This window comes from Dermacentor albipictus, chromosome 8, assembly GCF_038994185.2.
Source record: "Dermacentor albipictus isolate Rhodes 1998 colony chromosome 8, USDA_Dalb.pri_finalv2, whole genome shotgun sequence".
NCBI classification, from domain to species: Eukaryota; Metazoa; Arthropoda; class Arachnida; order Ixodida; family Ixodidae; genus Dermacentor; species Dermacentor albipictus.
Window position 1 is genome coordinate 119,770,538 of NC_091828.1, and position 26,142 is coordinate 119,796,679.

General features: G+C 50.6%; 2 protein-coding genes across 2 annotated transcripts in view; one reads left to right on the plus strand and one right to left on the minus strand.

Annotated features, from left to right (window-relative positions):
* The window catches only part of LOC139049090 (regulator of G-protein signaling 7-like), an 88,465-nt gene that overhangs the window by 61,703 nt on the left and 620 nt on the right, over positions 1–26,142 (minus strand). The gene's annotated exons all lie outside the window — the stretch shown is intronic.
* On the plus strand, positions 951–24,962 carry LOC139048570 (beta-1,3-galactosyltransferase 9-like). Its single transcript, XM_070522986.1, has 4 exons — positions 951–1,103; positions 3,760–4,065; positions 17,948–18,428; positions 24,158–24,962. The coding sequence occupies exons 1-4, from the start codon at positions 1,054–1,056 to the stop codon at positions 24,341–24,343; spliced, it is 1,023 nt and encodes a 340-aa protein (XP_070379087.1). The 5' UTR covers positions 951–1,053; the 3' UTR covers positions 24,344–24,962.

The following is a 26,142-nucleotide window of genomic DNA, read 5'->3' on the forward strand; positions in this document are numbered from 1 at the left end:
CGCGTTTAATATACATTTTATTGCGCGCATTGAAGCAGAAGTGTCCTATTCACGTAAAGCCGGATCGCGCTACGCCCGCTTTGCAATCTCGGAGGCTACGCTTTAGTGCTCCACGTTCGTCGTTTAAATTGGAACTGAATGCAAGTTTCATGAACCACGTAGCCCGCGTGCAACTAAATTCAATTTAGGGAACGAACGCCGAATTCCTCATTTATTTTTAAAGAGAGAAAGAAAAATGTAGATTTAGATTAGGTTTCTGAAATGGGAATGCATGTCCTTACGGATTCACGCTGGCGCGACCCGACTTTTACCCTGACGTGCTCGCGCTATTAACCACTTCACTGACCTCCGCTAGAGGTCACTGGGCTCGCTATTAGCCGCATTGTGCAATGACAACGCAAAAAAAAAGAAAACGCGCGTAGACAATTATTTCATTTATTTACGTTAACTTATTTTATCAAAATTCTTAACAATATTTTCCTTACACGTCTAAATTACAGTTTTGGTCTCACGCTCCACAGCTTAAGTCTAGTTTGGCTTTACTTCTAAGCATACGAAAAACCACCTGCTTCTTGGCCAATCCCCCATAGTGGGCATGCGCCACTGTCTGGGACACAAAACAAGACAAGACAAGACAAGAAGGCCACCACGGGACAAGCGTGTAAGTTTTTTCGTGTTGTCTCTTCGCGCCGCTTTCACAATATGCGCCAAACTTTCCGTCCTGTTGCTGTTATTACCTCTCTGTGCCGACCAGCCGTTCCTCACAGCAAAGCTCTATTGCCATCGTCATAACTTTATCGACACCACGTGGTCATATTACAAAGACGACGGAAGAAGAGAATGAAGAAGAAGCTTCTGGAATCTTGAAAATATCCAGAGTATCGTGAAAAGTCTGACTCGTGGCCAAAACGATGACAATATACAAAACAAACCCTCGAAATTCCTTACTAGGAATTTAGAGGAATAATAGGAATTCCGACGATACGTTTGCGGCATAGACAAAAAAAAATGAGCGCTCTTGCACGTGACGCTTGACACTGGTGACGGAAGAAGATGAAGATGACGTCACATTCCAAAAGAACGCCCAGCTCCCCAACCATGAGGTAAGTGGACGCAAACCGCTCTTCCATTTTCTTTTTACGCGACGCGTGAACCCAGAGCAGCACGCCCGCCTCCTTGAGAATTCCGTCGCCCAACGTAGTCTGTGCATCACGTGACTTCCGTTCGAATGACGCCTGTCTTCGGGCGGCTTTTCGAGAATGGCACCGAGCCGAACTCCGGCAGCTGTTCATGGATGGACGGATAGATGGATGGATAGATGTTATGAGCGTCCTCTTTGGAAAAGGGTGGTATGGGTTGTGCCGCCAAGTCCTTGCTGTTATACTGCCTAATGTCCTACCCAGGTTAAAGGGGGGAAAAACGTTCAAGGCGGTTAAGACAGCGCTGTCTAGTAGCCCGCGCGTTTACTACGTGACGGGCACGCTGTACACTCTAATATCCACTCTAATACTCTAATATAGCCACTTTCGAGAATTGTTCCAGAGCGCTCAGGTGGCACTGCTAAGCTACGAGACCGGCATGTGAATGCGATTTGTGCAAAGCCCTCGTCGATATGATGACTATTTCATGTAATTTGCTCATTCATATAGACCTAATCACCTGGCGTGGAGGATTGCCCCCCCCCCCCTTCCCCTCACTGGCTTGTGTGAGCTGGCGCGGTATCGTATGCACGAATATGTTGCCGTCGCGTGAACGATTTCGCGAAGTTTTAGCTCGTCTTCCGTGCCAGTTTGCACAAGGTCATCGAAGAACCAATGTGCAGTGGCGTAGCAATAGGGGGGGCCGGGGGGCCGTGGGCCCCGGGTGCAAAGGGCCTGTGGAGGGGGGGGGGTGTCATATACGTCTGAAGACGCCCCTCTTTCCGCCGGCTACACCCGGGGGGGGGGGGGGGGGTGACAGAAGACCTATGGGCCCCGGGTGCCAGACAACCTAGCTACGCCACTGCCAATGTGTAGCCTTTCGGTGCAGCGGTAGCTACAGTGCGCGGAAATTTCTCTTGACTGCGCAAACATGCGACGTGCATTGTCTGCCGCGATGTGTGTACACGTGCTGTGAACTATTTTGGCTGTATGCGTTTTTTTTTTCCCGCTCGACGAAAAGACCTGGCATCAGGGAATTGGGAAAAAAGAAACTCCTCGCTATCCGATCGCTCTCCGCGAGCGAGCTCGTGTATATGTGACCAACCCACTGCAATACCGAAACACCTAAGCGCCAATCGTTATAAATAATTGATCTAGCCACCGGCATGTAACTGAAGGTGAGCAACAGAAGCAGCGCTTGCATGTGCGCGCGCGTGTTTGTGCGTGCGTGCGTGCGTGCGTGTGTGTGTGTGTGTGTGTGTGTGTGTGTGTGTGTGTGTGTGTGTGTGTGTGTGTGTGTGTGTGTGTGTGTGTGTGTGTGTGTGTGTCGCCTTCCATTCCTCTCGTCTGAATGTTCCACTCTATAAGCTTCACTGGAATTCATAGTAAGGTTCGTTACAGCGCAACACAAGACAAGCACAAAAGGAAGTATAAAACGCCAACACGGCGCTGACTCTCAACTGTTATTTTATTGAAGATATGTATAGCACATATATATAGGTGCCAGTTGATAACCATGACATGCACGAGACACAGAGCTGCATTGTGGCAACTGCGACAAACTGACGCATCTCAGGAACTGTGACAGTTGCCTCGATGCATTTCTGTGTCTCGTGCATGTCATGGTTATCAACTGGGACCTATATATATGTGCTATACATATCTTCAATAAAATAACAGTTGAGAGTCAGCGCCGTGTCGTCGTTTTATACCATCTTTTGTCCTTGTCTTGTGTTGCGCTGTAACGAACCTTAAAGCCCCTTAAACGTCGTAAAGTAGTGCCATGCTTTAAAGAATGCCGCCTCCTCCTCGAGCACTCCGGACGACGCCGCGTCGCTATTGGCCTTTAGCATCACGTGGGCCCTCGCGTCATGCATCAGCGCTACTTTTGCTCGAGAAGCGTCTACGGATTGGCGGGTAAGCCATGTTGGCGCAGTTGGTATACGCTCGAGCAGTTTAGGCGGCGCCACGGTCGAGGAGGGAGCGTGAAAGAGAGGAGAAACGAGGAGGAGTGAAGGCGGAGGAGGAGAGTGTCGCTACTTCACGAAGTTGCCGCTACTTTACAACTTGCCGTCTTGATGCAATATGCTTCACCCACGGAGGAAAGAAACTAAGGAGAGGTCCTACCCCCTCCGCGCGCTAGGAGAAAAGTGTGGCGGAAATGACGTAGTAGGTTCTCATTTTTTGTTGCTTTTTAATTTTTTTTTCTGTAATGGCCACGCCTTTTGGGCCACAATGGCGGCGTCGTTATGGTTTTGAGCGCTCACACGTGTTGCTCTGGTAGGTTTCGTGCCGTGGCAAAGGCGCTGTGTGGGCGGGTTTGCTTTAGTCACCGTGTCTTGTTGCGCTGTGTTACCTGCACTGTGCTCTGCCGGATGTTGCGCGAGCGCGCGCGAAACCACGCGCAGCGCTGCGTGGTTTCGCGAAAGATGTAAACGAGAGGAGGGTGGCCCAAAAGGCGGAGCATCGCCATGAGCAACGCCAGCTTCCGGCTTCACTTTTGCTTCACAAAGAGTGACGTCAGGGGCTCTCCTTAGTTTCCTTCCTCCGTGGCTTCACCAGAAAAAAAAATGGCGACGGTCTCCTTGTGCAAGTTTCGTTGTTAACGCGCTCGCCGCAGCGTCCTGCTGGCGGTGACGCGGCACAGCCGCTCCCCGACCACGCTGATCGTGTTCAGCTTCCTGTCCATGGTGGCGCTCGGACTGCTGCTGCACCACTTCACGGGCACGATGCTTCGCCAGCACTTTCCGACGCAGCTGTGCCAGGCGCACGGCGCCAACACCACCGTCGTCGTGGCCGTCCGCACCAAGCCGAACAACCGCTCGCACAGGGAAGCCATCCGCAAGTCCATGGGCCACCCGATGGTCCGCGCAACCCTGCCCTGGAAGGTGGTCTTCTACATGGGCTACTCGGCGGACATCGTCAGGTCGGTTGCCGCGCACACCGTGTCGTGCAGCGGACGGGGGGAAATAAAACTGCGACCGAGCACTACGCGAGGATGGCGAATCGGCCGAGTTGGAACTTGTCCGGCATTGGTTGCAGCGCAGAGGGAGCAAGAAACGAGGACACACGCGCACACACTAAAAAGAATTAATCGGGTCAACTGCATGTCCCGTTGATGTCCTCGTTCCACATTAACTCGCCGTGGTAGCTTAGTGGCTATGGCGTTGGCCCGCTAAGCACGAGGTCGCGGGATCGAATGCCGCCCACGGCGGCCGCGTTTCCATGGGGGCGAAATGCGAAAAAACCCGTGTACTTAACTTCAGGTGCACGTTAAAGAACTCCAGGTGGTCTAAATTTCCGCAGTGTCCCCCAACTACGGCGTGCCTCGTAATCAGATCGCGGTTCGGGCGCGTGAAACCCCATAATTCAATGAATAATTTAAATGTTTTGCCTTGCGCTGCTACCATGGGGAGCATTGTCATGCAGCCGGCCTTTAGCGAGCGAACCCTCCGAGAAGCCATTCCCTTCGCTTTTTTCCCCTCGCAGTAAAGACCCAACACGTGACCTCTGTGACGGCGTATTTGGCCGGTAATATTCTGTTCCGGGTAGTTTATATTTGATGAGCACTCGTTCGGCTGCCTGTCCCTAGTAGCCGTAGGAAAAGTGTGGATATCTGCCCTAGTAGCCGTAGGAGATGTGTGGATATCTGCCCTAGTATCCGTATGATATGTGCGGATATCTGCCCTAGTAGCCGTAGGATATGCGTGGATATCCGCCCTAGTAGCCGTAGGATAAGTGTGGATATCTGCCCTATAGTAGCTGTAGGATATGTGTGGATATCTGCCCTAGTAGCCGTATGATATGTGCGGATATCTGCCCTAGTAGCCGTAGGATATGTGTGGATATCTGCCCTATAGTAGCCCTAGGATATGTGTGGATATCTGCCCTATAGTAGCTGTAGGATATGTGTGGATATCTGCCCTAGTAGCCGTAGGAGATGTGTGGATATCTGCCCTAGTATCCGTATGATATGTGCGGATATCTGCCCTAGTAGCCGTAGGATATGCGTGGATATCCGCCCTAGTAGCCGTAGGATAAGTGTGGATATCTGCCCTATAGTAGCTGTAGGATATGTGTGGATATCTGCCCTAGTAGCCGTATGATATGTGCGGATATCTGCCCTAGTAGCCGTAGGATATGCGTGGATATCCGCCCTAGTAGCCGTAGGATAAGTGTGGATATCTGCCCTAGTAGACGGGGATATGTGTGGATATCTGCCCTAGTAGCCGTATGATATGTGCGGATATCTGCCCTAGTAGCCGTAGGATATGCGTGGATATCCGCCCTAGTAGCCGTAGGATAAGTGTGGATATCTGCCCTAGTAGACGGGGATATGTGTGGATATCTGCCATATAGTAGCCGTAAGATATGTGTGGATATCTGCCCTAGTAGCCGTTGGATATGTGTGGATATCTGCCCTATAGTAGCCCTAGGATATGTGTGGATATCTGCCTTAGTAGGCGGGGATATGTGCGGGCACTAAAACCTACTGCGCACTTTGACGCGCGCGTGCTCTGACTGCTTGTTTTTTATCTCACTCCTTTTCTTTCTTCCTTCATCATCTCACCTGGAGAAATATGTCGGGACTGTCGCTCGGCTAACCGCTCCAGATGCGTATCATCAACCCTGCAGTGCCCACTGTACCATATATACATGCCACGCAAGTTTAGATACCTCAAAATTCTAATTTACACACGGGAAACGTAACACATAGCCGATAGTAGCGCGTTTAATGTGCTGGAGCGACTGATTAATTAATGTCCAAGTATTATTAACGGTATTGCCGCGACGCCATCAGCGCCCAACCACGTTGACGAAAAAGACGACGACCTCGTCTGCGCAAGCGAGGCGCTAGAGAAGAAGAAGCCTGGACTGAGTGCTTGCCCTAACTCTCTCGAATAAATACCGTTCTCCTTTCTTGTCTCCAGTGAGCCGTGACACTGGTGGACGTGCTGGGTACCGCATCATCACCTAATGATAGGGACGACTCCTGCGAGTAGCCCTGCATCCAGCCCTTCAAGACATCATCCACGCGTCGAGACACCTGTGCACCGCGCAAGCCGCCGCCTGCAAGGTCTGTGCCCGGAATTCGGCCTCTTCCAAGGAACGTTGTCAGCGACCTCACCGACTCAGGAAATGGCGCTTGCAAGTCCAACACAGGTGACTGTTCAAAACAATCTAGTCCCCACTAGCTTCCACGGTGACACGTATGAAGACGCCGAAGACTGGCTGGACCAATACGAACGCGTAGCTAAGGTCAATCAGTGGCGTCCGGACCAGAAGCTTTCCAATGTGTACTTCGCTCTTGAAGGTAGCGCAAGGACGTGGTTCCAGAACCGCGAGGCACATTTGACCACGTGGGACGAATTTTGCCGTCGGCTACTTGACACCTTCGGAAGCACTGATCGCCGAGATAATGCACAACGCCTTCTCGAGTTGCGCATTCAGAAGCCAAACGAAAGTGTTTCGATGTTCGCCGAGGACATGTCTCGTTTGTTTCGCCGCGCGGATCCCAACATGCCTGATTCCAAGAAGCTGAGCCATCTCATGCGCGGCGTCAAAGAACAGCTATTCGCTGGTCTCGTGCGTAACCCGCCTACAACTGTAGAAGAGTTCATTAAGGAAGCCACAGCAATCGAGCGGGCACTGCAGCAGCGTTGCCGGCAATACGAACGCCTGACTAACGATGCGCCTGCAGGAGCCGCAGTATTGACAGCGACAGACGAGACCTCGCTACGTGAACTAATAAGAGACATTGTGCGCGAGGAGATTGCGAAGCAAACTGCGACACCGAAGGAGTTCACTGTTGCTTCGGTCGCTGAAGTTGTCCGCCAAGAAATCCGGCAAGCATTTGCATCACCTGAGCCACTCCCTCAACCGTGTCCCGAGCCACGCTTAGAGCCGCGTGCATACAGCTACGCGGACGCTGTTCGACGCCCTCTTTCCACCGGGCCAGTACAGTAGTACCACCAGCGGCCACCTATTGCTGCCTGGATACAGAGGGAGCATTTCAGGCGACCCCAGCTTCGCAGGACCGATGTATGGCGCACTGCTGATCGCTGCCCATTGTGTTTTCAATGTGGCGAACCAGGGCACATTTATCGTTTTTGCCCTCATCGCCAGGGTGGCATCCAGGAAATGCCACCTGCCACTCCACGACAGTTTCCTGAGAGACATCGACGCTTCGACGACAGTGCCACTCGGGAACAAGGCAGCTCAGCTAATCTCCGGTCGCGCTCGCCGTCTCCTTTGCGTTATTCTTCGCCGAACCGTCGCAGTTTCGCCGACGTAGTACGAGGCCGCTCTCCAAGCCCACGGCGGGGAAACTGAAATCGGCGACCTCCGGGGGCAAGGTTGCAAGTCGTCGAACCGCCGAAAGTCCCCCAACATTACAGAGAAACGAGCAGAGCAGCCCGGAGAATCGGAACGCCGACGAATTTGTGAGTGCCGACCTACTTTTAACGATTGATGGGCACGACGTGACAGCTTTAGTTGATACTGGCGCAGACTTTTCGATAATGAGTGAGCAGTTGGCAGACCGGCTTAAGAAAGTCAAAATGCAATGGACGGGCCCTTATATTCGAAATGCCGGGGGCCAGATAATGATACCTACAGGAAAATGTACTGCACGACTCCAGATAGGAAATACAGCTTTTGTCGCCACTTTTATGATCTTAAAAGAGTGCTGCAGATCACTCATCCTTGGAATGGACTTCTTGAGGGAGTACGGTGCCGTCGTTAACATACGGGATGGCGAGATAACCTTGTCAACTAGTACAGAGACGACCCACGACGAAGAGCGCCAACGTACATCGTTACGTGTCGCCGACGACGACGTCTGCATACCACCACTATCATGCAGTCTTGTCTCCGTCAGTTGCGGAGAACAGTTTGACAACGACTGCGTAGCCGAACAACTAACTGCACTTCTGTTCCATCAAGGTGTTGCCATCGCTCGCGGTATTGTCAGCCTAATCGGTGGTCGCACAGAGATACTTCTGACAAATTTTACCAATGAACGCCGGCACATCAGTAAAGGCACCGCTGTGGCATACTTTGATGAAATTGACCACGTTCAACACTGCTTTGCTGTAAAAGAAGAATCGACCACCGATACGATGCCACATGCACCCGTCGTCGACGTTGACCCAGGTTTAGCGCCGCAAGAGAAACAAAGTCTCAGGGAACTGCTTGACGATTTTAAGGAGTGCTTCTCTACAACGTCCCGAGTGCGTCAAACACCACTGACGAAACACCGCATCATTACGGAGGAAACAGCAATACCCATCCGACAGCATCCGTATCGCGTGGCTGAGAAAGAGCGTGAAGCAATACAGCAGCAAGTCAAGAAAATGCTAGAAGATGATGTCATCCAGCCGTCAAAAAGCCCTTGGGCATCGCCCGTGGTACTCGTTAAGAAGAAGGATGGTAGCCTGCGGTTTTGTATCGATTATCGCAAGCTCAATCGGATTACAAAAAAAGATGTGTATCCCTTACCACGCATCGACGATTCCCTCGACAGGCTACGGCATGCACGGTACTTCTCATCGATGGACTTAAAAAGTGGATACTGGCAAATAGAGGTCGATGAGCGGGATCGCGAAAAGACTGCATTTTAACGCCTGATGGGCTCTATGAATTCAAAGTTCTCCCTTTTGGTTTGTGTTCCGCCCCAGCCACGTTCCAAAGACTAATGGATACTGTACTCTCAGACCTTAAGTGGAAGACTTGCTTAGTCTACCTAGATGATGTCATTGTTTATTCTGCCACATTTGATGAACATCTCAGACGGCTACGGTCGGTTCTTCAAGCCATACGGTCCGCTGGGCTTACCTTAAAACCTGAAAAGTGCCACTTTGGATATGAAGAACTACAGTTTTTGGGCCACGTAGTAAGTCACACAGGTGTCAGACCTGATCCTGAGAAAATCGCAGCCGTCGCAAAGTTTTCAAGGCCTACAGACAAAAAGGCAGTCAGGCGCTTCCTGGGCCTATGCGCATATTACCGGCGATTTATTGCGGGTTTTGCACGCATCGCCTCACCGCTTACCTGCTTAACCAGAGATGATGTCACGTTTGTGTGGGGCGAGGAGCAGGAGGCGGCATTTAACGAGTTGCGGCACCGTCTACAAACTCCGCCTGTTCTTGCCCACTTTGACGTGGATGCGCCGACAATGATCCACACCGATGCCAGCAACGTAGGTTTAGGCGCCGTCCTTGTTCAACGGCAAGACGGCGCTGAGCGAGTCATCGCTTACGCGAGTAGAACATTGTCACGTGCCGAGTCGAACTACTCCACCACAGAGAAGGAATGCTTGGCTGTAGTATGGGCAGTTACCAAGTTCCGTCCGTACATATACGGCCGCCCATTTCAAGTTATAAGTGACCACCATTCTCTCTGTTGGTTGACCAACATGAATGTAGTAGTAGTAGTAGAAAACTTTTAATGAGATCGTTTAAGAGATTCGCGGATTCGAAGCCTCCGTCGTCTTTCTTGGCGCCGGCGACTTGAGGCTTCTCTTCAGCAAGGTTGGGCCCCTAGTCCAGGGCTCCACTGAGTCGCGCTGCATCAGCAGCGTGCCGCACTAAGGCCCTTTGGGCCGCGAGCTCGCTGCTGGTGAGCCGGCTCTCCCATTGCTCCGCACTCGGGAATTCGTGTTGGTGGAATGCTTTATTTCGTTCGCACTCCCATGTGATGTGGTATAGTGTGGGTGTGTCGCCGCACCAGGGGCAGTTTGCTCTGTATTGTGTTGGTGACATCTTGTTATAGATGTACAAGTTGGGGAAGGAGTTTGTTTGTAGCCTACGCCAGCCGACTGCTTCCTCCCTCGTGAGGGCTTTGTGTGGTGGTGGGTACTTGAATCTAGTCCCCCTGTATAGTTGTAATGTCTCTGTGTATCCCCCCTCGCATGCTAGTAGCTGAAGCTCCAGAACATCTGACATGCCTGCTCGGTATGTAAGCCCTCGAGCTAGGCTGTCTGCTCTTTCGTTCCCCGCTACGCCTGCGTGGCCTGGGACCCAGATTATGTGTTGTATGGGTGTCTGCTCAGCAGAGGCTGCTGCCCCACTGATTATCCTGAGGGCCATGCCGCTAATTCTGCCCTTCGTATAGTTTTTACACGTGTCTTTCGAGTCTGTTAAGATGTTTAGGGATCGGCCTTTCCTATAGCCTTCTGCTACCGCCAGCGCGACGGCAATTTCCTCGGCCTCCGTTATGCCCACGACCTTCACTGAGGCGCATGTGGCCATGTCTCCTGTGCTATTAGCTACCACCGTAGCGGCTAAGCGCTTCCCTGCATGTACGTACATGGAGGCGTCCGTATAGACTGTGTTCTCTGACCGGCCTAGCCTCCTTTCTAGCTGCTCGGCCCTTGCTGTTCGTCTGTCCTCGTGTAGGTTAGGATCCATGTTTTTAGGCAGGGGTCCTACATTAAAGGTCTTTCTAAGGTCGTCCGGTACGTCCGCGTATCTGTCTACCAGTCCGCACGTGTTCCGACCCAGCCTTCTCAGGAGCGCCCTTCCCGTAGAGGAGCCTCTGAGTCTGATGAGTTGTGCCCCCAATTGAGCCTCGGCAAGCTCATCGAAGGTATTGCTGATTCCGAGTTGGAGTAGCTTCTCGTTTGATGCGTTTCTGGGCAGGTGTAGAGCAATCTTGTATGCCTTCCTGAGAATACAGTCGGCTTGCTCTCGCTCCGCCTTTGTTGTTGCGTGGTAGGGCAAGGAGTACATAACTCTGCTAACGATTAGGCTGTTGACGAGTTTGAGGGTATCTTCTTCTTTCATCCCGTACCTTCTCTGAGAGACTCTACTGATCATTCTGCCAACCTGCTCCGCGGCTCTTCTCAGCAGGCTGATGGTATGGCTGCATTTTCGGCTGCTCTGCAGCCACATGCCTAGGATTCGTACCATGTTCTGCTCTGGGATCAATTGCCCCTCTAGAACTACTTCCAGCGAGGCTTTGGTAGGATTTCTTCCGATCCTGATGATTTCCGACTTCTCCGTCGAACATCTGAGGCCTCTCTCCCTGACGTAGGTCTCTACGCAGGTCGCAGCTTCTTGTAGTCTGTCCTGCTTCTCCCCTAACGATCCTTGGGTGACCCACACCGTGATGTCGTCGGCGTACATCGCGTGTTGGATGCCCGGGATTTCCTTGAGGCGTCTTGCTAGCCCGATCATCGCCATATTGAACAGGACGGGCGATATCACGGAGCCTTGGGGTGTTCCTTTGCAAGGCGTGGTGAAGACGTCGCTTCTCAGCTCGCCTAGTCCCACGGTCGCTGTTCTGTCGCTCAGGAAGGCCCTGATGTAGTCGTGGGTTCTTCCCCCGCAGTTGGTGTTGTTGATGCCTTCCATGATGGCGGCGTGGCTCACGTTGTCGAAGGCTCCCTTTATGTCGAGGGCCATGACAACGTTTTCGCCACTTCTCGGCATTTTCTCGAGTACTTCCTCCTTGAGTTGGAGTAGTACGTCCTGCGTAGACAGGTGGGCTCTGAACCCGTACATGCTGTCTGGGTACAGTTGGTTCCTCTCTAGGTGCGACTGGATCCTTTTTGTGATTACTTTCTCGTACATCTTGCCCAGGCACGACGTGAGGGAGATCGGCCTGAGGTTCTCGACCTGGAGTTTCTTGCCTGGCTTCGGGATCATTACCACTACCGCGTGTTTCCACTCGGCCGGCACTTTTCCTTCGTGCCAGAGCTTGTTGAAGTAGGCTGTGAGCTGATCTATGGCGCCATCGCTGAGGTTTCTTATGAGCGAGTTCTTGATTCTGTCCGCCCCCGCTGCTGTGTTTTTTGTTGCCGACCTGATCGCCTCGACGACTTCCTCTCTCGTTATGGGCCGATCCATGGTGGGATTCTCTTCGCCCTGGTACTCTTCTTGGTAGCTTTCGACCTGGTCTCTGCCGTAGCATTTGACCCGGACTTCCTCGAGTAGCTGTTCGTCCGTGCCCGTGTACTGGTGCACCAGCCTCTGAATCGATTTGCCGCTTTCTGATTTGTTCTTGCTCGGGTCCATGAGGGACTTGAGGATCTGCCACGTCCTGGCCGTGCTGAGGGTGCCGTTCAGCGCGTTGCTGAATTGCTGCCATCCTTGCCTAGCCAGCTGCGTTGCATACTCCTCCGCTTGTTTAGTTATTTCGGCTATTTTAATCTTTAGCTTCCTATTGAACTTCTGTCTTTTCCAATGCTTGGTGAGGCCGCGTCTCGCCTCCCATAGCTTGAGGAGCCGCTTGTCCACCTCCGGAGTTTGTTCGGTTCTATCCACCTCTTTAGTATAGAGTTCTTGGATCTGTCTGAGTTGCTGGCTCCACTCCTCCGCAGATACAATGTCGCCCTTGATCTGCTTGCAGTGTGCTCTGAAGGCGTCCCAGTCCGTTAGGCGGACCTTGCCTATTTTCCGCTTGATATTGTTTGCGGTTGTGCTGATCCTTATTATGTGGTGGTCGCTTCCAAGGTTCTCGAGCAGGTTCTCCCATTCTGCTTGTCTGGCGCCCCTTACGAAGGTTAAGTCAGGGCACGTGTCTGAACTGACGCTGTTCCCCTGTCTAGTTGGGTGGTGTTCGTCGGTTAGCAATTCGCACTCTGCCTGTTCTGCTGCAGCGCAAATGCCACGTCCCTTCTTGTCGTCTTTATTGTAGCCCCACCTCGGGCTCTTGGCGTTGAAATCACCTGCTATTACTAGGGTGTTGTTCCCCGCGAACTTTTTCGCCTCCGTAAAGAGCCTAATAAAGTCCCCATCTTTCTGTCTGGGCGGGCTGTATAGGTTTATAATATAAGTGCTTTTAGATCGTGCTTTCTTTTTGGGGATTATCTCCGTGATCACGTGTTCGATCCGGGTGTCCTTTATTTCGTTATGTGCTATGGCTACTACTTGTTTGCTAATGAGAGTTGCCGTACGGCCATTTTCCTGACACGTGTAGCCCCTAAGCGTAGGGGTGCAGTTTGTTTCCTGTAGCATAATTACGTCTGGTGGGGTTCCTCTGGCATAGATGAATTGCTGCAGGAGGCCTTGTTTTTGCCTGTACCCCCTGCAGTTCCACTGCCACATCTCTAATTGTTGGAGGCGTTCTGCCATGATGGGTTACCATTATTTGCGTTGGGGGTTTCTGTGCCGAACCTGCGTTCGTTAAGTAATCTGTCTCTAGCATCATTGGTTATTCTCTGTGTGTTTTGGCTCTTGATGTGCGTCCTGACATTCTGTTCTAACAGGGCAAACTTTTGTTGTCCCTGCTGCATTTCGCTTTTTAACTGCTGCATCTGCTCTTGCATCTGCCTCTGCATGTTCATCATGAAGGTTTTAAGGTCATCGTTGGAGGTCCCTCCCTCGTGGTGTTGTTGCCCCGTCTCCATCGCCCTAGGCGGTGGGGTCAGAGTCCTAGGCGGGGCATAGCCTGTCCTCGATTCACGTAGTTCTCTGATAACCTCGCTTAGCTGCTTCCTAAGCTGCTCAAGTTCACGTTTAAGTGCCGTATTTTCCTCCGCTAGCTGTTTCTCGCGTGCGGTTTGTGTGTTGTTTGTGTTCGAGTGCGGAGCAAAGAGTGATTTGGGAGGGCCGTCTCCCCAGCTCACCTTAACGCCGCCGCTCTTCTTCTTTTGCTGTCTCTGCCCTTGCGTCTGCTTCTGCTGTTGCTTGTCGTTGCCGCCCAGGGGTGGGAAGGACTCGTCCTTTTCGGATCCCCGGCTCTGGCTCCGGTTCCGGCTGCCCCCGCGGCTGCTCCGGCCCGACTCCTGACTCTCGTCACGGAACCATCTTGGTGTTCTTCCCCGGCTGCGGCCCCGGCTACGGCGTTGCTGCTGCAGGGGGCCCCACCGCAGCTCGCTCGCCGACTTGAGTCGCTGTTTGCAGTCTCTCGTGCCCGCCACGTGGTCGCCGCCACACAGCAGGCATTTGGGTGTGCATGGGTGGTCTGCCGCCGGGTTCTGGAGACCGCACTGTCTGCAGGCCCTAGTCTCCGGATTCGGGCAGACGTCCATTCGGTGCCCCTGTTGGCCGCAGGTGTAGCATACCTGCCTCGTGGGCCGGTACGGGTAGCACCAAAATTCTCCGCTGTGGTAGAGAACTTGCTTCGGGAGGGTGGGGCCGTCGAAGGTGATGATGGCCGTGCTGGATCTCCCGAGCATTCTGGCTGTTAGGATCTTCACGCCTTGCGTGCGAACTCTGAGGCTTGCCTTGAGTTCCTCGGGCGAAGTCTCCGGATCCACTCCGTGGATCACCCCGCGTAGCGTGCCGTCCGGCGCCGCCACGTGTGCGTTTACGGCGTAGTTCTTGCCTCCGAAGCTCAGCTGCTTGATGCGCATAATCTTCTTGGCCGCTTCTTCGTTGCTGGTGCTCACAATTATGATGTTCGATCCAATGCGCAGCCGGATGATCAGGTCTTCTTCCTTACATCCCCGCTCGGTAGCCGCGACTACCGCCCGCGCCACGTGGTGTTGGTGCAAGTCTCTGACTGCGAGTCCTCTCGGCCGGAGGACGATTTTAAAGTCGTCTCTGGGGAGCGGAGGCAGGCGTCGCCTCGGCGCTCCCTCCCTCTCCTTCTTCTCCGCCGCGGCTGGCGCGCCAGCTGCGTTCTTCGTCGCCCCTGAAAAAGGCGCGCAATCTAGGCCGTTTCCCGCCAAGACTTGCTGCTTGCCGCCGCCGTCTTGGCGTTTCCGTTGTTTCTTCGACATGGCGACTATCCAGTCGTCTTCTTTTTCTCTGTCGATTCCGCTTACTTGTGAGCGTTGGATCGTTGAGGTGCTGCTTCCCGGGGCTTGGATCCCTGCTGCAGCGAGGCCGTCTCGGTCTTGCTGCATGTGGGCCACTTCGATGGTGTCGTGGAAGTCTTCTTCCATGTTTTCCTGGGATTCAGCCGAAGATCTTGTCGGTCTTAAGGTCACGGGTTGGTCGTAGCTCGGATTGCTCGTTCGGGACATCGCTCCGATGCGTCTTCACCGCGGGCCGAAGCCGGGAAGGCCGCGGAGCCCCGTACGTAACGCCCTGCCGACCACGTGGGAACTTCAAATGCCGATAAAATCCGAAAAAAGGACCCACCGGCTTGAAATTGGTATCCTCGTGGTCCTCTTCACTTCCGACGTCGATTCCGACCAGAATTTCGGTAGTCCGATGGGATTAACCGGGTCAAAGGACCCCAAAATCACGGAGCGCATGTGAGGCACGTCCGCACTCTTCGGCGAACGCAGCGTTCCCCCAAGTTCACTCAAGTCCCAACATGAAAGATCCATCTGCACGTTTGGCACGCTGGAGCCTACGGCTTCAAGAGTACGACATGACGGTGGTCTATAAATCGGGAAGGCAGCACTTAGACGCTGATTGCCTTTCCAGATCGCCGATCGAGTCGTCAGGCGGAGATGATGACGAATCCACTGGCTTTTTGGGAGTTGTTGATGCGGCCACCATCTCTCAACAACAGCAAGAGGACCAGGAGCTCGCGTCACTAATTGATTTCTTAGAAGGCCGCACCACAAACAAGCCCAGATTGTTCTCGAGGCACCTGTCATCATTCTGCCTACGCAACAGTGTTCTTTTTCGGAGGAACTTCTCTTCAACAGGGAAGAAATATCTACTAGTCGTCCCTAAAACACTCCGCAATGAAATTTTGCAGGCCTGTCACGACGAAGCTACCTCAGGTCACTTAGGCTACACAAGAACATTAGCACGGATCAAAAAGAAGTATTACTGGCCACGGCTCGCAGCACAGGTGAAGCACTACGTTCGAACGTGCCTTGACTGTCAGCGGCGAAAAGTGCCACCTACGAAACCTGCCGGACTATTACATCCCGTTCCAGTGCCTGCAACACCGTTTGCACAAATTGGGATGGACCTTTTGGGCCCATTCCCAATATCCGCTGCCGGAAATAAGTGGATCATAGTCGCGACAGATTACCTTACGCGATATGCTGAAACCAAGGCACTTCCTAGCAGCACAGCAGCCGAGGCCGCACAGTTCTTCATCGAAAACGTCGTCCTGAGGCACGGTGCTCCAGCGGTCATCGTAACCGACAGGGGAACCGCGTTCACGGCTGAACTTTTGCGAACTATACTCACCCTCAGTGGCACGGCACACAGAAGGACGACAGCCTATCACCCGCAAAGCAATGGACTTACGGAGCGCCTCAACAAGACTCTCGCAGACATGCTGTGCATGTATGTCGATGTGGAACACAAGAACTGGGACCAAATATTACCCTACGTAACGTTTGCTTATAATACGGCTCGGCAAGAAACAACAAGAATGACGCCATTCAGTCTCCTCCACGGTCGAGAAGTGACTACAATGCTGGATGCTATATATGCTTCCTCATGACTTCAGCGATTCCGAGACTGACGCCGCAGATTTTACAGAGCGCGCCGAAGAAGCAAGACAGCTCGCACGCGTTCGCATAGCTAGCCAGCAAGACCGTGATGCCCGACGTTACAATGAACACCATCGATGCGTCGTCTACCAGCCCGGGCAAAGAGTGTGGGTTTGGGCTCCAGTACGCCGCCGAGGCCTCGCGGAGAAACTTCTGCGACGATACTTCGGACCGTACAAGGTTTTACGACGCCTTAGCGACGTCAACTATGAAGTCGTTCCTGACAGCCCATCCTGCTCGAGGCGCCGTCAGCACCTGCCTGAGACAGTGCACGTGGTGCGCATAAAACCGTATTTTTCTGAATGACATGGACTCGCTCTGGTTTGCTGGACACCAGATGCTACCCGCCGAGCATCGGGACGATGCTCTTTCTGGAGGAGGGCAAATGCCGCGACGCCATCAGCGCCCAACCACGTTGACGAAAAAGACGACGACCTCGTCTGCGCAAGCGAGGCGCTAGAGAAGAAGAAGCCTGGACTGAGTGCTTGCCCTAACTCTCTCGAATAAATACCGTTCTCCTTTCTTGTCTCCAGTGAGCCGTGACAGTATAATTAGGTTTTAACTCAAATCAGGCTTCACTGCTGCTTTTTTCTGCAAATACTTTCCACGGCCACAAATAAAGCTAAACACGCTCTTCCAATTTTCATAGACGTGAAACTCTATGGGCATTCAAGGTTGAACACTCTCTCTCTCTCTCTCTCTCTCTCTCTCTCTCTCTCTCTCTCTCTCTCTCTTTCTCTATTTCCTTCTCTCTCTGTCTATCCACCTCTCTATCTATCTATCTATCTATCTATCTATCTATCTATCTATCTATCTATCTCTATCTCTTTCTCTGTGTGTATCTCTCTGTCACTCTATCTCTCTCTTTATCTCTCTCTCTATCTCTCTATTTCCCCCCTCTCTTTATGTATCTATATACCTCTCTATCTATCTATCTATCTCTATCTCCTTCTCTCTGTCTATCTCTCTATCACTTCATATCTCTTTCTCCATCTATTTATCTATATCTCTCTATTTCCCTCTCTCTCTCTGTCTATCTATCTACCTCTCTATCTATCTCCCTATATCTCTTTCTCTCTTTCCCTCTATCTATCTAAATCTATCTCTCTGTTCACCCGCCGTGGTTACTCGGTGGCTGTGGTGTTGGGCTGCTGAGCACGAGCTCGCGGGATCGAATCCCGGCCGCGGCGGCCGGGATTCGAAATGCGAAAACACCTGTGTACTTAGATCTAGGTGCACGTTAAAAAACCCCAGGTGGTCGAAATTTCCGGAGTCCTCCACTACGGCGTGCCTCATAATCAGAAAGTGGTTTTGGCACGTTAAACACCATAATTTCTTTTTATCTCTCTGTTTCCCCCCTCTCTATCTATCTATCTATCTATCTATCTATCTATCTATCTATCTATCTATCTATCTATCTATCTATCTATCTATCTATCTATCTGTATCGCAGGTCTCGCTCTCTCCGCCGCGAGGTGCTCAAAGGCGACCTCATCATCGCTCCGTACGAGGCCTCCTTCGAGAACACCATTGACATATTCATGAGCGCCGTGCGCTGGATCCACGACCAGTGCGCGCCGGCCATGCACCACCTGGTGCACACAAACGACACCACCATGGTGGACTTCCTCGCCGCGCACGAGCACATAGAGGGCCTGCAGGAAGCCGAGGACCGCCACTTCCACTGCGCCGTCGTGCAGCTGGCCCGGGTGGACCGGAACCCGAACAGCTCGTTGTACGTGCCGGAGGCCCTCTTCAGGGACACCTACTGGCCCACCCACTGCGAAGGGGACGCCTTCATCGTCCACTCCAAGCATCTGAAGCCGCTCGTGCTGTCCTCCGAGGCCATCGCCCAGTACCCACTGCTGGGGCCCTACGTGACGGGACACCTACCTGTCCTGGCCCGGATTGGGCACCGGAACATCACGTCCAGGGTAAGCCTCCCTTCTCCTTGCCCATAACAAAAGAAACAAAAAAAAAACTGGCCGGTTTAGTCCGAAGGGCGAAACATTGAAAGCGGTAACAAGGTTTAGCGTTGCGCTGAAGCTCCTCGGACGGTGACCGTTTTCACGGTGATCCCGTGGGCGCTTCCATGTTTGAGCACATGGTGCCGCGTCCATTACTTGCCTCAGTTGCCCCCGTTGCCTCTGCGTTTACAATGGGTGTAGCACATGACGCTGGTGCGGCGCTGCAAACCTCTCTTTCAGCGGATGTCGTGGACGGTAACTGGGTGGACGACACGCGAAGCTTTGGCTGCAGCTTACAAAGGACATTTAAGCGCTTTCGCAGCTCATTACGCTTCGTGCGAACGGCGCGAGCAGCGTTTACGGTGCTTGTAATAAAAGCGGGGCTAACATGTATTCCAAGCTATCCTGAGTTTCGGCTTATGAATTGCATCGATGTGTTTAGCGATTCGTTCTTTATTTAGGAAATGCTTTTAAACAGTGACTTGTCACGCTTCTGACTCAGTAAAGTTCCACGGGCGGTCACTTTCTGTTCATTTTCTGCCTGATAGCTCGAGGGTGTGCTCAGTTGCGATAGGTTTGTTCTTGCTGGGCACAAAGCTTGTAACGATCATGTTCTATACGTTGCAATAGCTAGCTCGTAGCAAATACGTATCATCGCTAGGCACTCGCATACTTTATGGACCGTAATGATGCGTTCAGCTTCGAACATAGTGTGCTGTCGCCGTCACCCACGCTTCGGTGCATTGATTAAAGTGTGCACCCGTTCATTTATTCTTGATAAATTGGCGATAGAGTGGGCGTAAGTTTGCGTGCGAGTTGTTGGCGGATGTGTGTAGGTAACGTGCGAGGAATTTACTATATGGCAAGAAGCGGCGCTACTCCCTTTGTCACTGTATAACAAGCGGTATTCATTCGTGCAGACGTTCCGGGGTCGAAGTTCTTTGCTCGGAGGTCAGCGTTGCAACGCTGGCAGACGAGTTATTCTTATTTCAACCCTCGAGAGAAGCCGTACATCGTGTATCGTGTAGAGCACGCAACACAGGCAGTCCTTATGTAGCAGCGGTCCGTGAACTTGCACACACAGATTCATTCCATCCCTTGATGCGCCAGTCACGATTTTTCAACCAACTGATGCGCACGCCTTCACTCCACCGCTCCATATCTTGCAGCATGAATGGAGCACGGCGCGTTAGAGAAAACCCAGTTGGATTTCACGACAGCTGACCGCACAGAAGCAGGGCAGACGAGCTGATGGTTTCGTATTTGGGCGCTTTTCGCTGAGGCAACGTGTGGCGCTCCGCCGAAAGCGCCATCTCGTTTCTCTGGAGCAAACTGCCCGACAAGTAAACGTTGTCGCATAGCAATTACCGCGATGTGCTTAAGAATGCGACACGCTACTGTCGCATTAGTGGAAAATGTAGCTTGTAACAGCTAGCACAACGACGGCGGCGAAAACGCGCCTCGAGGATTCCATTACGTAGTAAATATCGCCCTTCGCGAGTCTAACCCCCTCTATACGGGTCTGGCTACGTTACCCCAACATTGAAAGACTAGCCTTGACTCGAACCTCTTCCTTGACTTCATGGTGATGACTTTGGTGAAATATTAATGGTGATGATAATGATTATGACGTGAACTTTTCTTTGCAATGAGGCGGTGGCACATGCTAGTACATTCCAGCGTACTACTTAAAGGAGTTCTGCCACATTTCGTATTTTTCTTGCGTTCATTGAATGTTTTGGGTATTGAAACTGTAAGAAACATGAGGACCAGAGTGGAGCCTTCTAAATAATTTGCTATTACAGATTTACTATATAACAGCTTGAGTATAACAGCTGCGCAGATGGACCGGTGGATCCCTGGTCCCGGTTCTTGAATTCTTCGTATTGTGGTTAAGGTAAATATACCTGGTAGCGAAGCTTCCATAGGAGCCCATACGTTCAAAACATGGCGGTCCATCGGCGCTTCATGGGGCTTAGCGCCATCTCTATGTGGTGGGAACACTTCCGGCGGAAGAAAAAATAATGTGACGCCATGTCCATTAAAAGCACAAGTGACGTCATTTTGTTTTCGAAGGCGCGAAATTTGTTTCGTTGGCCTGCCTTTGGAGCTACATATTTAAATGCCCCGCCATTCAACTTGATGAGCGTTTCGAGCTTTCAGCGCGGAAAGCGATGCAGGAAAAGGCCAGGTGTACGGTTGTCGAAATCGCATCCCTGCATAGAGCATACTTTCTTTGAGGGCCGACGAAAGCTTTAGGTGTGGAGTGCTGGTCCTATCGTATATAGGGCGCCAAGTTGGTCGGCCAGCGCAGTCTCACGAAAACAACTACACAATTATCTGGCGGTCGTAACTCACTACTTTCGACTGAACAGGTTAAGAAGCGATGAAGCTACACGCGTCACCAAATTCAGACAAACTTCGAGAAGCAAAAAAGCACAACGCGTGAGGGGGGCGTATTTCAACAGGTGAACTTTACGAGCGCGCCTTTCTGCTCATTTCAAGACGTGAATTGCATTGCGAGTGATAGTGGCGTCAACGCCTCGTATAACGATGGGCGCTGAAAAGAAATGCGTTTATTAATAATAATGAAAACAATAAACTTGTATTTTCTTAATTCGTCACGAATATACAAAATTGACCAGGAATTTTATTTTCGTTGAATGAATCTAACTGTGCCTCGCTTGAATATAAAAAAAAAACGCTTTTTTTTTCTTTCCCATTCTTTGTTCCCTCCAAACATAGTCGCGCTACAAGCTGCCCCCTTAACCACCCTTGCCGATGTCGGTGACAATTTTTACTGGAGCGCTTTTCGCCCGAAGCTTCGCGACCTATTTGGATCGACCTTGTTGTGGTTGCTGCAATGGATGAACTGAGGCCACACATCGTCAAGCGGGAACAGGGGATGGGAGTAATCGGTTCACTAGGGGTCGCCACTGGTGTTTCAGACCGGCAGCAGCGTTAACGCAAATTTGCGAGACAGGATGAGGCATGACTTGGCTATCGCAGCAAAAGACCGGGGATGACCGCCCACATTGCTACGTAATGCCAACGTATTCACCCAGCAGTAGATAATTTAGTTACGTCTGCTGCCGGACTAGTTGGTGCATGGCTCTAACGCATGGTTTTAGGCGCGAAAAGTAAGACGCTGACAAACAGCATAAAGGACACGGACAGGCGCATTCTCGCAACCGATTTTTTTTTTCCCGATGCTTCACTTATATACGTACCCTCAGGCATGCGAACAGGAACATACACAGCTGAGATCACATTAGATAGAAACCAAGCCTAATCATATCCTATCAGCCAGGAAACTCCGTTCTCTTGAAGAGACAGTGATGGAACGCTGATACACTGGTTACCAAATTTTCTGATATGCATCGCCTCTGGTATTTCCCGTGCCACCGTATCCTTACTTTTTTCGTAATATGCATGTGTTTTCCAGCAGAGGTTTACACGTGCACACTTTGCAGCAGTCATACGGAAAATTCGAGCCAGTCCCATTCTGTGTCTATTATTCTGTTGTCCGTCTCTTATTTTTCTAAACCATTTCTAAAACCATTTCTAAAAGCCGTAGACAATGTTTGCCTTCCAGAAGCGCTGTGAATCGAAGCTTACGGAAGCGTTAGCTGATCAGCGGTGGAAATATGCTATAGCTGTTTAGAGTATTCGTGAGAAAAAAGTCGTAACAGCCGTGAGTACCTACTTATATATTTATATATTTATATATATATATATATTATTTATATATATTATTTATATATATTAAATATATATATATATATATATATATATATATATATATATATATATATATATATATATATATATATATATATATATATATATATATATATATATATATATATATATATATATATATATATATGTGGTCGCAATGTCCGCAAAGTCGCAATGGTCCGTGGGCATAGTGTATGGCACGCTCAATTCAGTTCACACGAAACGACACACACACACAAACACAGCGCAACATTCAACAACGTTCTCACTTATTCTTTTTTTTTAGGAGGCTCCTATCACGCTTATCAACGCATATGTGCTTTATACCGCGTCGCCAGAGATACAGACGCATGAATATCAAATATTTTTCGAATCGTTTACGAATAATATACAGCGCTTTGTCGCCATTAATATAACAAATATTAGCATCTCGGCATGCAGATTAGAAAGCTTCTGTATTTACATAATATATAAAAAATATTAACATCCTGGTTTCCACAGCATAGAAAGTTTATATAATTAGACAAAGCAGATTGTTCGCAAACTCGGGGTTCTTAGGCGAATACACGCGACCATGCATAATTATATACTGTGTATAACGGTGACCTTGTGTGCCTTCTGGACGAAACCAAACGTGAGTGTCGTCTGTGGTGACACCAGAGCGCATAAAAGAAACGCGTGCTTTTTTTTTCTGTCTTCTTCGAATGGTCGTGGCAGATAGTATGCCTAATGTTAAAGTGCATATGTTGCAACGAAATGTATCGTGATTTAATCCAACGAAAGGCTGCAAAGGGAATGCTGTTGTTTTATTTGCTGGAACAACTATCTCATTATGAGGCACGCCGTAGTGGATTAATTTGACTGCCTGCGTGATCTTTAACGTGCACCCGATGCAGACTTATACACTAGTGGGCTTGCATTTCACCCCCATCGAAGTGCGGCCGCCGCGCCTGAGATGTGATCCCGACACCTCGTGCTTAGCATCGCAGCACCACAGGCTTTAAATCCGTATATAGGCTATAGTCGCATGTGGCGGCATAGTCGTAGCCGCTACAGGTCACGTCGCAGAGAAATCGGCATCTTTTGAGCAGTGTCGCTGCAGACGAAAAGCAGCTGCCATTGCCTCGGATTGGCGTTGCTTCCCGTGGCACGTACGTACAGCACGTACGCTTCCCTCGTTCGTGCACCAACGCTCCTTAAAGGGACACTAAAGTGAACAATGATTTCTTCTGCATGAGTAAATTACAGTTCTACGACACCAACAACAACACCACTCTTACAACGATAAGACGTTTGGTAAGCCAGAAAAAGCGCAAGAACGAAATACGGGTGGCGACGCTTACTTAAGTTCGCGCACCTGGGGGCTGTGACGTCTTGGATTTTGATGGCACCTTCTAAGGCCTACTAATTACATATAGCGGTACAGATTGACTAAATTGTGTTCTAAAGGAACATGGCAAGTTTCGGGAACCTTTATTCAGCCAACGCAACCCAAATGCAAAAACATACTTTGGAATCCCTGACGTCACGCTGACGTACCGGCGCTGGGGTTGCGGCGCGAAATTCAGATACTGACACTTGGACCTTTATTTTCTCATCTAATAATCAAACTATTTTCTTGAAATGACTGCCTGCGGGGTTCTCAAAGAATGCTTCATTAGTCTAAACTGATTTATTGTTTCGCTTTAGTGTCCCTTTAAAGCATCCTAACAAACGTCGCTTCTCGCCCATGCTCTTTCTCTTCCGCGGGTAAGAGGCATTTGAACGTCATACACTCTCAAACCAATTTGGGAATATTTTCACTGTTCCTCTGGCATTGAGCCGGCGCAGTTTCTGCAGTAACTTACCTTGCTTCAGAAATCAAACAGACTTTTTTTTTATTTCATGTATAATTGACGCCATACTAAAAGAAAAACGAGAAAAATTGAATTTAATGTCAACATTTACTTCTGCAGATCCGGAGACTCGGCGCTGCACCAGAGAACCAGAGCTTCCAACGCCCGATTTTTGTGAGCAACGTTACTGAGAAATTTCAGTGGAAGGCGCAATGGCTCAAGACGCTCGTCTGCTACGCGGACGCCAACAATACAGGGATGGCCGAGCGGATATTGCGCAAGGTCAAGTTCCACACAGCCGACTGATGGAGATGACGGTGGACAGTGTGTCGGCGTTCTTTCTCCCGGATTGCAGCGTCTGCAGGTCGTGAACAGATGCGAAATGATATTCATTTGTTTGCCATGGCCTCGTGATGCCTCCCCCCCCCCACCTACCCATTATTAGTAGCCTTCTGCATCTTTTGCTGTTGATGATGAAGCAGGGACGTCTTTTGTCGCTGTTGTTGGTGTTCTTCTTCATTCTTGGTTTTCTGCCGTTTTCTGTCGTGTGTTTCGTGCAATGTTGCTAACAAGTGCAAATCGACTGACCACTGACTCATGAACAAACTCGAGGGAAACGTTTAAAAAAATAGCTATCTTTAGCAGAAGCAGGTCAGATCTTCTTGTCACGGGAGCCTATGTTCTTGTGCAACTCGTTTGTGTTGTGTGTTCTTTGTTTGGCCTGGACGCAGTCTAGTGAAGCCACGCGGACTTTATCGTGGCACGATAAGGCTGTAGTGCGGGATGTGCTGTGAACTACTGTTCTTTTTTTGTTTGCTTTAACCTGTTGCCATGTCATTCTCGGCATGCCGGAAATTTCATGCCACGTTTCAATATTTTCAAGTACCATCTGTGCATGCATCGCCGAATAAAAAGAGTGTATCTAGTCTGGCTTTTTTTATGCGAAGCATATTACTAGAGCTCAACCCAGCTCCTCAGGCGCGGCGGTGTCGCCTTCAATACCACGTGACACCGTGACGTCACGACAGAGGAGAAACGGGGCTCCAACTCGCGCCGTCGCTCGCGGCGTCGCGGCGGTATATAAGCAGTTGTGCTTGCCCCTGCTAGACACTCATGAGGTGAGATGCCTCCTGGAGACAGAGCTGCTCGTTGGAATGAGAAGCGAAGGTTGCGGCGTGCTACAGAGACTGATGAAGAGCGGGAAGAACGTCTGGCCAAGCAACGTGCTCAGTATGCGGCTTGGCGACAAGTTACCAAGTTTAGCCACCAATATGCTTCGCATCTGACTAGGCTTAACCAAGCTAAGCCTCAGCCAATTTTTTATTCTTTTTTTAGGCAGTCACGTACTAACAGAAAGTTGATCAGTTTCTCAAAGCGACGAGTGCACAGCCACGATTAAAGTTGCGAACTTTAAATGGCTAATTTCTAATTTCCCAAACATTGGCTCCTCCTACGGGGTAACGTGTCCGCAAGAATGTCTGTGGTTCAATAGGGCGCACAGGCAACGTTGCCAGCCACCTCCGAGCTGAATTGAAGCCGTTTGAGATTGAAGTTCCTGTGGTATGTCATAAGTTCCAACACCCAGAGGAAGGAAAAGAATTCACAGGGTCTCGTATCCCTAAGGCCACTTGAAGACTAAAGCCAAAGTGCCGATGCATAAAAGACGGACGCATGACGAACACATCCCCCTTGATTCTCTTAGTCTACTTGGCTTAGTCATCCGTCTTAATTCGCTCAGTAAGTCTCTTAATGCGCTTACTCATCTTCTTAATTCGCTGATTCATCCTCTTAATTCCCTTACTCATCATCTTAATTCGGTTTGTCTAATCCGCTTCGTCATACTCTTAATTAGCTTAGTCATCCTATTTATTCGTTTACTCATCCTTTTACATCGCTTAGTCATCAATCTTAATTATATTGCCTTTAACTCGCCGGAGTCAACTTAATTCGCTTAGTCATCCATCTTCACTCGCTTTATCATCCATCTTTATCATCAATCTTGCTTGCTTTGAGGGGTATGAGTACTTACCGGGGTATGAGCGATTGAAGATGACAGCTCGTGTCGTCCACGCGTTTTGCGGGGGTATGAGCCATTGAGAACTGAA

Coding starts and splice junctions, on each gene's coding strand:
- LOC139048570 (XM_070522986.1), top strand. CDS start 1,054: ATGAAGATGACGTCACATTCCAAAAGAACGCCCAGCTCCCCAACCATG. Junction 4,066..17,947: donor TACTCGGCGGACATCGTCAG/GTCGGTTGCCGC, acceptor TCTGTATCGCAG/GTCTCGCTCTCTCCGCCGCG. Junction 18,429..24,157: donor ACCGGAACATCACGTCCAGG/GTAAGCCTCCCT, acceptor TTACTTCTGCAG/ATCCGGAGACTCGGCGCTGC.